This window comes from Ixodes scapularis, unplaced genomic scaffold (assembly GCF_016920785.2).
Source record: "Ixodes scapularis isolate PalLabHiFi unplaced genomic scaffold, ASM1692078v2 PGA_scaffold8__174_contigs__length_109621045, whole genome shotgun sequence".
NCBI lineage: Eukaryota > Metazoa > Arthropoda > Arachnida > Ixodida > Ixodidae > Ixodes > Ixodes scapularis.
This window is the reverse complement of record NW_024609883.1, coordinates 70692068-70706011: the sequence shown is the minus strand read 5'-3', so window position 1 is coordinate 70706011 and position 13944 is coordinate 70692068. Positions and strand designations below refer to the sequence as shown.

The window sequence follows — 13944 nt, the reverse complement described above, 5'->3', positions numbered from 1 at the left end:
TTTCGTAATGAAGAGCCCCCAAATCTTTAATGTTCGTAGAACCCGAAGCAAGAATTGTTTTGTTGTCTCCAGTTTTCCACGAAAAAAAGATGAGAACTCACGCCTGCTTTCCTCCTCGACTCGACGGGTCCAACACCTCCTAGAAGACAAGGCCGCAGTGTTCCTCCGGTGACGTCACGGGCGTTGGCTGACGGACGCCGCGGTACTGTATGGAAGTGAGCGAATCGCGCGTGTATTTGCCGTCGCACAACCGAGTTTTAGTGAACAAAAACGCGCCTGGTGAGCTAAAAGTAGATCTGTAAACAATATTTGGACTTGGAAACATATTTTTTTGCGGAGAAGGATATCGGGCGCCTCGTGGTCGGCGAAAAAGAAAAACGACTGCTAGCGTGGACGAACCCCCGTATAAACGACGTTTAATAGTCAAACCTTGTTCTATTAGATAACATGCCAGCTGTAAACGAAGACATGGGTGGTTTGTTTAAGTCATAATATGGCATGATTAGCGGTTCAAATAGTGGACTTACTATCTACAGGTGCGGTCTATACAAAGATTTTTTTTTTACATCGTTCAGTGTGACAGGTCGTGAAGGATTTTATGAGTAACGGACTATATTCATTCTGGTTTATGTATGATAAAGCTTCTTTGTGAGCTAATACAGTAGGCATTTGTCAATGTGTGCCGTGTATGATAATAATACTTTTTACGTTCGGACTAGGCGCTAGGTGCGTACTATGCACGGGGTGCGAACTATGTACCGGGTGCGGACTATTTAAGCATATACTTTTATTTTTGATCCCAAATTTGCCCGTGCGGACTATACACGGTGTGAGAGTATAGTACGGAATGTACGGTAGTTTATCACGACATGTACCCGGAACTGGGGCAGGAAAAAAATATTTTTATAACTTACACAAACTTTCTGACAGTGGTAGAAACTTTCTGACAGTGGTAGAAAAACTAAACAGGGACCAACACGTCTCAGCTAATACATTTCATTGAAGCACCTTTATATGCAGATCCACTGCGCCACAGAACAGATCAATGGTAAGAATAAACTTCCACAAGCTCGCCTGCACACTGTCCACTAACACTATCACTCAGGTGCGTGCCCGGGTCTCGAGCTGTCGAGTAGGAGAAAACGTGATTCAACGAAACTTAAGGCAGTTCAGGAGTGTTGCCTACCAGAGCAACTAATTTATTTTTCAAATATTTTGTTTCTGAGCTTCAACAGACCTATTTATAGACATGTATATTAGTCAAATGGCTCTCTTACACCACGACACAAACTTCGCAGGAATACGTCTGCTTCATCACACTCGCGCAACAGCTCACAGAGCACTCTCGCGAGGCTGCCAATTGCACTTGCCACCTGTGAAGTACTTTTGCGCTATTTGTTGCACTTTACAGACTTCAATACAGTTAGTTTCAGAACACTGTGTATGTGTAGGAGGAGCAAGCTCAACCAACACAGCGCTGACAAAAGCTGTCAATATTTTGCCCTCAAATACTTAACGTTCATCATTTTAGCGCTATATAACTGTTAAAAGTTGTTTCCAAAGTAAAACTAAATAACAGTGATGATAATAATAATAAAAAAGAGATATCTAAACTTATACACAGCAATTAAAGTCTCACAGCTTCCAGCATTCACGTGGGAAGCTGGAGAAGCAAATGGGGTTTTTCTCACCTTTAAAATAACTCTCTGGTACCAATAGTGTATTCCATAAGGCTTGAGCAAGCAAATAATATCAAAGACAAGCACATATAGTCACAACCAAACCAAACCGAACGACAATTCTGCAACCGCGCGCCTTGCACAGCAGCGGCATCCATTCGCTTCCTCTTTTCCTTCAAGTCTTCTCTCGTGGTGTACACAGTTCCCAAGTTGACCGTGCACTGGGGGATCAGTGGCCGAGTGGGCTAACGCACACCAGCTCGGAGCACGTGGAGCGAAAGCTCGCGCTGCAGAACCCAGGGATCCTGGGTTCAATCCCCACCCCTGCCCGTTTCGATCTGGATGAGCATCGTACCGGCGTGCGGTCGTGTATCACTACTGCGTGGTGCTAGCGGTTGTACCGCACTGGCTAAATTGCTTATCTACAGTGGGTAACAATGTCGCTATGTTCTGGCAGACTAAACTCCTGCTGTATAAACAACTAACGACTAATTTGTTTTTGACCGTGCACTCTGGGAACTTCGACGACGGTTGACACGACGACGCCGTCAAAACCTAGACAACTAATAATAAAAAATAAGAAAAATAAAACGTGCGCTGCTTTTTTTGGGTGTTGAGCGCTGACGCATGTGCAATCGGCATCCCGACGGTGCTCAGGCGCCGACATGTCATGGCATAGCTCGACCGCCTGCCTCTCTGAGCGAAAAGGGGTGGTATGTTGTGTTGAAGCCGACGTCTCACGTCAACGATCAATCCGTCGACGAATATTTGAATTCCCGTTCGTGGCCGATGAGTGCCGTGACGGCACTTATCATCACTTGCGAATGGCAAGTTCCATGGTGTGCTTTAAGGAGGACGGTGGAAGCTTCGAGTCATCGTACCTGTGCCCAAGCACACCACGACCGCGTGATTTCTCCTTTCGCTTTTGAGTTGAGGAGGAAAGCTAAGAAGGAATGAAGAAGTTGAAAAATCATTTCATGGTCCTTTTAAGTTGAAACGAGATAAACCGAGAAACTTTCTTGCGGCTCGCAGTTCCTCCATTCTGGAAGGCCGATCCTGAACCTGTCGAGGTGCTCGAAGGCCGACGAGCTGTCCTTTCCTGTTCTGCCGGAGGCTACCCCGAGCCGCAGATCCTCTGGAGACGCCGCTATGGTGAGCGATACAGGTTGCCATCGGGACCACAAGACGCGATGCATCTTGATATGCAGTTTTATTACGATGCCTCGAACGCGTCTTCGACTATACCGCCCATATCGAAAGTGGCCCAGGAATGGCAACAAATCACTTCACCGAGGTTAGCGTGTCCAGCGCTGGCGTTTCATGTCGTCAGATGTGGCGATCCTGGCGGTTGATCGTACGAGTTCATGCAAAAAGCACGAGCGAACACAAGTGTCACTGTCGGCGCGGAGTTCCAACTTCCGGCTGCTGGAGCTTCCATGAATTCTCACGCTGGTGAACGAACTACGGGAGAACAGGCGCCTATTTTTAGGTTAAACATGGAGGGCTATATCCACTTCGATATGCTGGCTATACTCCGTTTCATCTAGGGCTAGAAAATTGATGGATTAACCGACTGATTAATAAATTAATGAGTTAATCGCGATTACTTTATTTCAGCCCTTTAATCGGTACAATTTTGACGAACCAAAAGAAAGTAAAAATTCAACGCTTTCGCCACGCAGGCGTGGACGAGAACACCTGTATAAAGGGCAAGCTTTGGGTGAAAGATTAACCTAAGGTAAACTGTAGGGGCAAGATTTGTAACTCCAGAGAAAAGGGGGGGGGGGGGGGGGGGGGGCAGAAGGTTTCACGTGTCCCGGTCACTTCAACGCCGTGCAAGTGTCCATTTAAGGCAGCAGATACTATTGTGTGCAATGAAAGCACTATTCCCGAATAATAGCAACGAACCTCTTTGCCTCATGCAGTTGAAGCAATAGTCTGTGAGTGTGAATGCCTTTGAACTGCCTTTGCAGTTAGTCCATGCTAAGGTGAGACAAAGCATAGTGCCTTACTTTATTTTTTTCACGTCAGGAAGGTGTAGGCAAGCACCTTTATTGTCAAATCCATCATCCAGGAGGTATAGGAAGCGCGATTTTTACACCACAGTATACCAAAATCGCTGAAAGTTGCGAATCCCCACTACTGCTCGTTTCGATCGGGATAAGCATCGTACCGGCGTGCGGTCGTGGTGCACGTCAAAGACCCCAGGCTAGCTGTTGTACTGCACCGACTAAATTTCTCATCTACAGCGTAACCCAGTGTCGCCCCACCTCATAGGCCACATTAATTCCTTACTCTGTATAAACACAAACGTCAAATTAATTTTTTTTTGCAAGTTTGAGTGTTTTTAGTGTCATCCAGTTCAGGACGACACTGGAGACGCGTGAGACGCAGAACAGCGCATCGCTCGTTTCTCTCTTCTCCGGTTGCGGTATGACGGTTGCTCTACGTCCCACAACACTCGTGTACCAGAAATGCGACTATAATGGGAACGAGGCGACCAAAACAAAGAAACATCAACACAAGAAGAGCTATAGTTCGTTGCAACAAAAAACGAAATTCAGAGGCAAGTTTTGTTTCAATGAAGTGGCATCGCCACGCGAGCAAATGGAAGAGAAGTTCGGACGTCACAATTCTTCGTCTCGTGCCTCAAGTGCGGTGGCGTGATTTTGTTTGGGACGATCCCCGTGCTAGCCGAAGGTGTCACATGACAAATTTTGAGCAGTAAAGGATTCAAAGGGGAGAGATCGTATATAGCTACACCATCTACTTGGATAGTAGAGTGAGTAGATGTTCCGAGTGTTATCCTCCCCAAGGCCAGCCAGGGATGACTCAGCCTACACCGAATTTTACGGCTTGAACTCTTGCCGAGAGTTTTAGTAAGTACAAAGCAAGCACTTAGGCAGAAACCACATGCCATACCCAGAAGCTTTGAAATATGAGACGGGTGGCAACCCTTCCAGTTGGAAAGGGGTCGCAGCGGACGCCAAGAGCCGTCCTGGCCAATCCAGCACTTTCAGCATATCACGTAACCTCCCCCACCCCCGGTCCCTCCGAGAGGGCACGTGACTCTGACCCTCTGACGTGGCACTGGAAAGGCTCCGATGGCTGGTATGTATACCGCTTCTGCTGCGGTTCATCGTTAGGTGGAAGTAGCATAGAGTGGGGCCTGCGTCCGCTTGTGCACATCTGGCCCTAGTCCCATTAGTGTTGACGTTTATTTGTTGATGCAGCCTCCAAACAGCCACATGCTTTCCCGTTGGTGCATCACAACATAGAGGAAAAAGGAACACACACACACAGGCACATCAAACGCTCTGTATACTACAAAAAAACAAAAAACAAGAAAAAAAGCACGAAAAAAGTTTAACAATAAAGAAAACAATATCGCATAACCTACTCTATTGTTTTGACATTACTGAGTTTTTGAAATACTAGTAGCTTAAAGGCACATACATGTCAGTTAAAGTTAAAAAAAAACATGCCGCAAACATGTTAAAGTCAAAAACCTGTAAAAAAATGGCGTTGGCTTCCAACCTCGTTTTTATTTTGACTATACTTTAGTTCTTAAGGTTTCGGTGGTACCTTTGCCCGATAGAAGAGCAGAGCGCGATTTAGTTTTCCTGTACAAGATTGTAAATAGCGTATCAGACAGTGGTTCGCTTTTACTTGATGGGAATATGCATGTTCCTGACCGTTCCACCAGAAATCATACTGCTTTCAACGTTCACATTGTCTGTAAACCCTCCTCTTTGCCACGGACACGGTCTTTGATTAACGGTGTTGAAAATGTGGAAATTCATATACTGTATTCAGTGACATTATGGTGTTCGTGAAGCAAGTGAAAGTGCTTGTTGTCCAATTGTAAATGTTGTGTGTGTTTTATACCGCTTTGTGTTTGAAACCTGCATTCTGTTTTAGGTTTGTTTTACCCCTGATTGACTCTGGGCACCAAAGAGAGGACCTGTCGGTTGTTTTGGGGCACGTGATATTAATAATAATAATAATAATAATAATAATAATAATAATAATAATAATAATAATAATAATAATAATAATAATAATAATAATAATATTTATTATTATTATTATTATTATTAAAGGTGATGAAACGCCATTAAACAAGGCTGCCATTCGAGTAACAGGCGAAAGCTAGGAGCGCGCCCACCAACATAAAACTGTGCCATTGACCTCAAGGAGCAGAACAAACAAAGGATACGGTGGATAATAAACTTGAGCATGACACTTTCCCGTTTCAAGATTTGTGCAAAGTGACAAATCACGAAGATGTCCTCTCTCCAAAAGTGTATGCGAAGATGCGTAAAATGACGAGAAAGCAACTTTTGAGTATATGTTTTTGGTGTGTAGAAATGCGTATTCAAAGTTACCTCCATTAGCGTTAAATCTGACACCTCACTTAGAATGCTCATTTGTTTACTTGCGAAGTTAAACTACAAATTTCTCAGTAACTTCCAGTAACAAAATGAGCAAAACAACATAAAATGCGATACCGCTTTTTTTTTTTTTTTTTTTTTTAAATACAGTTTATAAGGTGAGCTTGAGATCGGGTATCAAAAAGAAGATAAACATCTCTAGGATATTACTAAGAATTTCTGTATACATATTTTCACACGATTCGGCCTAAAAAAAACGCATTTATTGACGCAAATAAATGCCGCGTTTATCCCCGTCCGTGACTCCATGCTGCCGCTGCTTCCTGGGTACGACTCCATCGCGTCAAACACGCAAAAAGAAATCAGTGGGCAAATGGGGCACCGTTCTCGGTAGCTGACGCCATTCGGCTGCACGTGGTCGTGAGGCTTTTTGTCGGCCGTCTTTTTCCCATTTGAAAGTTTCTGAAACTCGCTTTATAAATTTTTAACTTGTATATAACGGTAAGTCTCGAACTCTAACGTCATGGTTCGGACTGCCGTAGTCATTGACAACTAAGAAACCCGGGGCGTGGCCTATGATGATCCCGCCCCGTGATTGGTTGCTCGGCTTACTTACCGTCTGACGCCGCTATCTTATTGGCTGTGGGGTGATGATAGGATGCTTCGGAAACGAGACGCCCTGCCTGTCTTTTTGCAGACTCGGCGTTCGGTGATTCGTCGTTAAATTTTTAAGCTAACAACAACAACGTAATTTATTAATTTTTTTGGAGAGGGGGGGGGGGGGGGACACCCTGTACGGTGAGCGTCATTGTTCTCGCTCCCATTATCTGCTATTTTGGCGCCGCTTCACACAGCGGACGGCGTGGACCGCGCGGTGGTCAAGACGAGTCGGGTCCGGGTGGCCGAAAACTCCTCCCTGGTGCTCGAGTCCGTGTCGAGGTCTGACCAGGGCTCGTACGTGTGCCAGGCGCACAACGGAGTGCCTCCCGATGTACAGAGACCCGTCTCCTTGAAGGTGAGAGGTAAGTTGTTGCAGGCACCGGCGTCACTGTATACCACGTGGGCCATACGCGGCAGATGTGGTATACGCACAGCGCCGCCGTGCGTACCACAAACCTTTACAACGCGTCCCTCCACTGCGTTCCGGCCTAATCGACCCCTCGTATCCTGCACGTCCCACTCTTTCCAGCCGTTCCCGGCAATAAGTGCGCTCGTGCGTTTCGCCCGAGAACTCTCACACCGGACACCTAGGGGGAACACTCTGTCACTATCCGACCCTGCAGCCCCTTTCTCGTACCCGATTCACCTTGACCTACGCCTCGCCCGACAACGTTATCCTCCTCCTCAGCCTTCCCTTACTCGCAGACGGAACGTTCCTGTATTGTCTAGTCTTCTACTTTGTCCTCGTCTCATGCGCTACCATGTTTTTGAATAACCTGCAGTAAAGTATACTCTGTTTCACTTTATGTTGTACCGCAGCGAAGGCTAGACGCGGGAACTCACAGCCTTGGCAGCTGCCCTGAATGCGTGAGAGCGTGTGCCGCCGACATGTGCCCTAGAGCAAGGAGCTCGCGCTTGTAGCCTTTCCTGCGGTACATCATAAAGTGAAATAGAGCATAGACGCTTTGCAACAGCTGTGCATGGACGCCGCCATAACTAACCTTCAGTTTTTGTTTATTTCACTTCATCATTACCATAGCAGGCTAGGTTATTGCCATATTAGATTCAACTGTGTCCTTTTCTAAAGCATTGGCCTTTGTAGAGGATCGTCAACTACCGTTTCAGTTTCTCGGCATCTCGGTAAGACAAGAGAAGGTCAGCAATGGCGGCTGTAATTTGGCGCGTGTGTAAAGCGTCTATAGTAACGTTTATTAGTTCACTTCATTCACCGGCGTTAGTCTCAGGCTGTGAAGTTATGGTGAGTCTGCGCCACGTACGCAGATTCCTCCGCTCTGAAAATTACGGCGGAAATCTTTGTTCACTTGGAAAGGAACAGAAAGTAACCTAAACTCCTTTAACGACTTCTTATATATATATATATGTATATATATGTTGTCAGGCTCTTGGTGAATAAATAGGTTTATTACAATGAAGACAGGTTGACTATGTTGGTGTCGCCAGTTCGATAGTTGGAGCAACCGTCCGAGCACACCTCGAACGTTCCCGCTGCTGCACGAGATGAGGGGGCCTTTTTGGCTGAGCCTCACTTCTTCTTATTTCCTAACAATATATTATCTTGTAGAGGATGTGTGCATTTTCAAGTTGTTCACTGTGAACTGCACTGTGGATGTTGTGTGCTTTAACAATACCAGATGCAAATGCAGCAAGTATACTTGTTGAAATCACGGGAAATAGAGCGTTGTTATTCCCCGACAGAGAGTTTCCCTGTACGTATTTAAGCCTCTAAATATATTCAGCGGCCACGAATCACCGTCACGAATCACGGTTGGCCAGGTATTGTTGCTGCAGCTGCCTGTTGAAATGGAGCAGCGTGATGCAGTTCGGCGTTGTACCGCGGCCAATCGGCGGCTTATTCAACCTGTTGAACCTTTGCCTTTGATAGAAGGCTGATCAGATGCAGATTACCAAGAGATATAAACATAGTATGGAGGCTGCAGGATGCGGTATTTAACTTGAATAGCCAATTGAGCTGATTGTCTGCTCCTTTTTGTGTGCTGTTCCAGCGCCCCCTAAGATCACAGTGAAAGAAAAGCAGGTCATAGTCCGTAAGGGCGAGACGGTGACCCTGGTCTGCAACGTCACGGGCGACCAGCCGATCAGAGTGACCTGGACCAAAGATGGAGGAACCAGCAACCTCTCTGAAACGTCCAAGTGAGGGCGACAACTTCTCGCCGATTTATGAAGTCAAGCACAATTGCCGAGATCCGTTTTTGCTGAAAGGACTTTTCTGAAAACAAACCACTAGTATATCACGTTTTCTTGTAAATTTCAACCCAACAGTTAAAAAAAAAAAAAAACGAAGCAAATAAAAATTATCTTTCGTATATGCTTTCGGTGGGCAATGCCTCTTTACCAGCCCCCACTGCATTTTTTTTAAACTAAAACTTTGTTTTTTTCCTTCTGTCTTACGCTTGGATAAGAAGATTAAAAGTGAGCCAACATCCTAATTACTAAAAGAACTGGGTAGCAAAAATATCCTATTCTCTGTTCCATACTTGGTGTACAGCTGCAACGGAAAAAGATTAGCACAAGTGATCAAGGACCGGAGCGGCAAAATCGGGACACGCGGCCCACTTTGTTCCCGAGCGCGAAGACAACGAGAGTGCCACACACGTTCCACGTTGCAAAGTGGGGGTGGCCGGCAGCAAGCAGCCCCTTCTAAAGCCTGCATTTCAAAAGCCCTCTTATCCTCTACTTTTCGGCCGAGCGATACGCCAACGCGGTTACGTTAATGAGTCCGGTCATTATTATTATTATTTTTTTTTACGCGGGCGTTGTGAGCGGTTAGGAGTCGACGAGCCAATCAAACGGCGACGAAAGTGCGGCGTCACTGCGCTTATGACCTTTTTATGTGGGTGTGTTATCGCCTTCTAGTCCAACCAAACGCATAAAGTGTGCCGTGGCGTTGCGGTTTTAGTCCGTCCTTGTGCAGGGATCTCACAACTGCCAACAGAAGGTAGTATTTCGAAAGGGGTCTATTGTCGGCTTAGGGCAAAACAGCGATAAAGGAAATACCGCCGCTCACAACGCCCGCGCAAAAAGAGTAAGTAAATAAATAAACGGGCTTACATGCGTAAACACGTTGGTGCATCGCTCGGCACGCTCGGCCGAAAAGTGAAGGATAAGATTGCTTTCGAAATGCGGGTTTTAGGATCGGCCCGCTATCGGCGCGTTCGCAGAGCCGCGTATGTTTGGCCATTTCATTGGCTTGAAGGAGGCCGGCATCCCATGGCCAACCACAGGCCGCGAAAAAGCCCGTAGCGGTGGTCGTGAGCTCTGAAAATGCGACGTGACTAATTTAAGCCGTTTTATTGTCGCTGTGTAACAAGTGTAACTCTTGGTCACTGAAAACTTGACGCATCTGAGGCTTTCGTTACGTCCATATTCAACGGTACAATAAACGAACAGACATTCCATACCGGAGTAAACTGCGTAGTTGCGATCATTACTGCTGCGAGATTGAAAGCTTCTATTTTGCGCTTTAAATGTCGTTTCCAATATAGTGACGTCGAGGTCTGCTGATAGGTCGACGCTGTGTCGCACTTTTAGTTTACGCTCTAACCACGGGGTGATTTTTCGGCGCTGGCGGCGGCGTTTGCTCCGCCCATTGGCCAAACCAGTTATGTCCCCACGGGGGGAAAGAGGGGGGGGGGGGGGGGTACACCCTTCCCCTTTTATTTTTCTAGTTTTTTGAAGACACCCCTTAATTCGCAACGACTCCTCTAATCTCAATGCCCTCCCCCCCTAACTGCCCCTTCACCTAAAAATTCAGACACCGCCCTAATTTCAATTCCTGGGAAAACCCCTGGGCCAAACTCTCCCAAAATACGGCTCTGCACGTTCGGGAACGATAGCGCCGCGTGTCGCGAATTTGCCGCTCCGGTCATCGGCGACTTCTGCTATTCTTTTCCCGTTGCACTTGTACCATCGGGTTCAAACGAAATGCGAACAATGACGAAACTTCGAGCCCACTACCGGCGCAGCCAGACTTGGGAAGTAATCCGTTACTTTTTGGAGTAATTTTGTCATTGTCACGTTACCTTTTTGCGGCAGTAATTTGCCAAGTAATTTCGTTACAATTTTTGCTAACGTATTACTTTAATTACTCGTTACTTAAAAAAAAAAATGAACATAATACTGAAACTGGGCCAATCTGAGCAGGCAATTCAGCAACTCAAAGATAGCAAGTGCAACAAAATAGACATCGTGAAAAGGAGAAGAACCGAGAAGAAAACACGATTTTTTGTATGACCGGTTACCAGAACCACTAGAAATAAGCGCAATGCATATACAAATATGCGAAAAACAAAGATCAAGAAAACAAGGCATGCGACCTCTGCATTTTGAGTACCGCATGCAACTATACTCCGACCGTTCATGCATAAGCTTACAGTGCGTCAAAGTTACAGGCACGCTTGAAAGGCCCATTTGAAGAGGAAAGGCTCGTAGATGGCTTCCTTACCTGCGCATCTCCTAGCGGAGGTAGACGCTGCTACTGAGCATGCAGACCGCTGGCTTTGTCTGCAGAATTGCAGGGATATTTTCCGGTAGCCGTGAGCTAGCCGGATGGCGACTGCGGTTGCAGCTTTCGCTGCATTGTCAGCTTAAGGTAAACGGATACGATATTTAATTTTTACAAAGGCTATCATAATGCAGGCGTATGAGAAATGGGAAGTAGTCTTGCAGAACATTTTTGAAAACACCAAAATTGTTTCTATTGTTTTCTCGATAAGTTCACGGGAAAAGTGACGTGAAAGTAATTATAGTAGGTTACATGTCAAGAAGGTAGTGGCAAATGCCCCTCAAAGGGAACCATACATCCCTCCGCCATCTCTGCATTCAATAGCGTCCCATCATTCCCGTGACGTCGCGGCCAACGCGCGAGGAGGGTCTTGCGTTTCTGTACATATTTGCTTTATCTTTCGACTTTGAATTAGCGTTGTGGACGCCACGAGAGGGAGATTAGAGTTTTCCCCCTCCGATGGATACAAATACGACTTTCGGGGATTCGGTTCCCCCTTTGATGGATACAAAAGACGCTTTAAAGGGCTCGGTTCTCCCTCCGATGAATACAAAGGTCGCTTTTTTAAAAAGTGGGGTCGGAGACAAGTTCGCATCACTCCGTAGCCAATATCTATTCATTGAAGCAGAACAAGAAGCGTTTCCAGTGAACTCTTCTTTCGACTGCGGAATGATTTGAAACCGGCGCATCACGCTTGTGGAAGGAGCTTCTCCTAGCTTCTTAACTTGTAACCGACTATAGTAACGCAACGAGTAAAGTAGTCCGTTACTTTTCAGCGAAAGTAATTTGTAACGCCCGACCTTTACATTTGGGGCTCAGTGATTTGTAATTGTAATCCAATACATTTTTTTATGTAACGGGCACAAGTCTGGGCGTAGCTTCTAAGCTTGGGTTCTGCCTGTCGAGGTTCAAACGCATCGGAGTATGGCGCTGCGAGGTCGTGCGTCTTTTCACACAAGCGGCGGAGCGCTACAAGCATAGCGCTGAGCTCGCGCTAAGCGCGTGCTGATGGGAGCGTCCACCAGCTTTGTACAGCACCGTCAAAACTGTTGCTCATGGCAGACGATAAGTAGCTGACGACACGTGAGTAGCGCTACATCAGCGCTTCGCTGCATGTGAGAACCGGCCTTTACTCTGAAGTCTTTCTTCGCCAAGCACAACCCAAGCTTGGAAGCTGCGCTGGTAGTGGGCTCGCAGTTCCGTCACTGTTTGCATTTCATTCGAACCTGATGGTACAACGCTGTCGAAGCTGCTGGCTCGAGGATGGGGTTGGATCTCACAGTTTATTTGCACGCTTTCTCGCACAAACGAAACGATAAATGAAGCCACCCGCTCGCGCCAGTAGCTTTGACAGCGTTATATTCTAATGGCGAATTTCACTGCTCGTTTTGGAGCGCGCCGGGATCGACTTTTCTGGAGCGAGCCTATTTCACTGGGCGATCGGGATCGAGGCCGACGTGTTTCACTGGTCGTTTTGGATTAGCTCCCGCTCCAGATCACGATCTGGATCCGAGAAAAGTCGCTCCCACGATTTCGGAGGATTCAACCGGAAGCCAGCCGGGCCAGCCCTCGGCGCACACACGTGAATTCCTTTCTCGTGGGCATCTCGCCTGATCTCGCCATCTCGCCTCAGAAGAAGAAGAAGCACGTCGCGGGCTGGGCTCCTAGACTGTCTCGACATCAGAAGAATTCGCAATGGCCGCTTGCTTACCCCTTCGCTTGACAGCCGGTTCGTTTTGCAGGAAGGAGAAAATAAGGTATTTGCCGCGCTACGGGCATTCCGGCAATCTTTACTAGAAGCGCCTGAGCCATTCCCGCCGCGAGTGCGTCGAACACGTGTTAGCGCCGCGATTGCGAAAACGTCTTCGAAACGACCGCGGCGGCCGCAGAAAGGGGATTCCCGGGCAGTTGAATGACGGGAAGGCATTTGCCGGTCCCGGAGCAGTGGTCATGTTTCACTGGAGATCCGTAGGCGGCGCGACCCCGTTCGGATCGTGTGCTCCGGTCCGGATCTGGTCAACTGATCCCGGCGCGCTCCAAAACGCCAAGTAGAATTCGCCATGTATGAAACGGAGTATAGATATGCAACATTTTCCACCTTTATGAATAAAGTTGCTATATTTTATTTTATTAACGCTTAAAAACGAATGGATAACTGTAAAGAAACATCGGTAAAGTGCGCCAAGAACTTTGAAACAAGCGTTATCAATGCTATCTAGGCATAGAAATAAGCGTTTAAAATAAAATCATTTAACAGCATTTCATACAAGGAATGTGTGTCCAAAAACAAATGGCCGTTCTTTTTCGGAAGAATGAAGCTCGTTTTTTAATTAATATTATTATTTGGCCCACATAATTAACACTGTCTATAAGCACCGACCCCCGAATATATTTGGTCACGGCTACAAAATATATGTTCATAAAAGCACAGAAAAATGTCCCAGTGTAAGGTTTGTGAGATTGCCTAGTTAACTCCCCCAATACGTCTTTCCTTCCAGACGAGAGGTCTTTCACCAATCCTCCGACACAGAAGTCGCGTCCACCCTCCACTTCAAGGACGTGGACAGCCTGGACTCAGCAACGTACGCCTGCAACGCAGCCAACGAGTATGGCGCCGACGAGGCAGTTTACACCCTGGTTGTGCTCTGTAAGTTCGTACAGTTGGATC

General features: G+C 46.7%; 1 protein-coding gene across 2 annotated transcripts in view; it reads left to right on the top strand.

Annotated features, from left to right (window-relative positions):
* Positions 1–13944, top strand: part of LOC120838732 (Down syndrome cell adhesion molecule) — a 56294-nt gene that overhangs the window by 25276 nt on the left and 17074 nt on the right. For both annotated transcript variants that reach the window (XM_040208775.3, XM_040208774.3), the window contains exons 3-6: positions 2712–2831; positions 6928–7095; positions 8758–8905; positions 13775–13923. In XM_040208775.3, coding sequence (XP_040064709.1) covers positions 2712–2831; positions 6928–7095; positions 8758–8905; positions 13775–13923 — 585 coding nt within the window. The remainder of the gene's footprint in view (positions 1–2711; positions 2832–6927; positions 7096–8757; positions 8906–13774; positions 13924–13944) is intronic.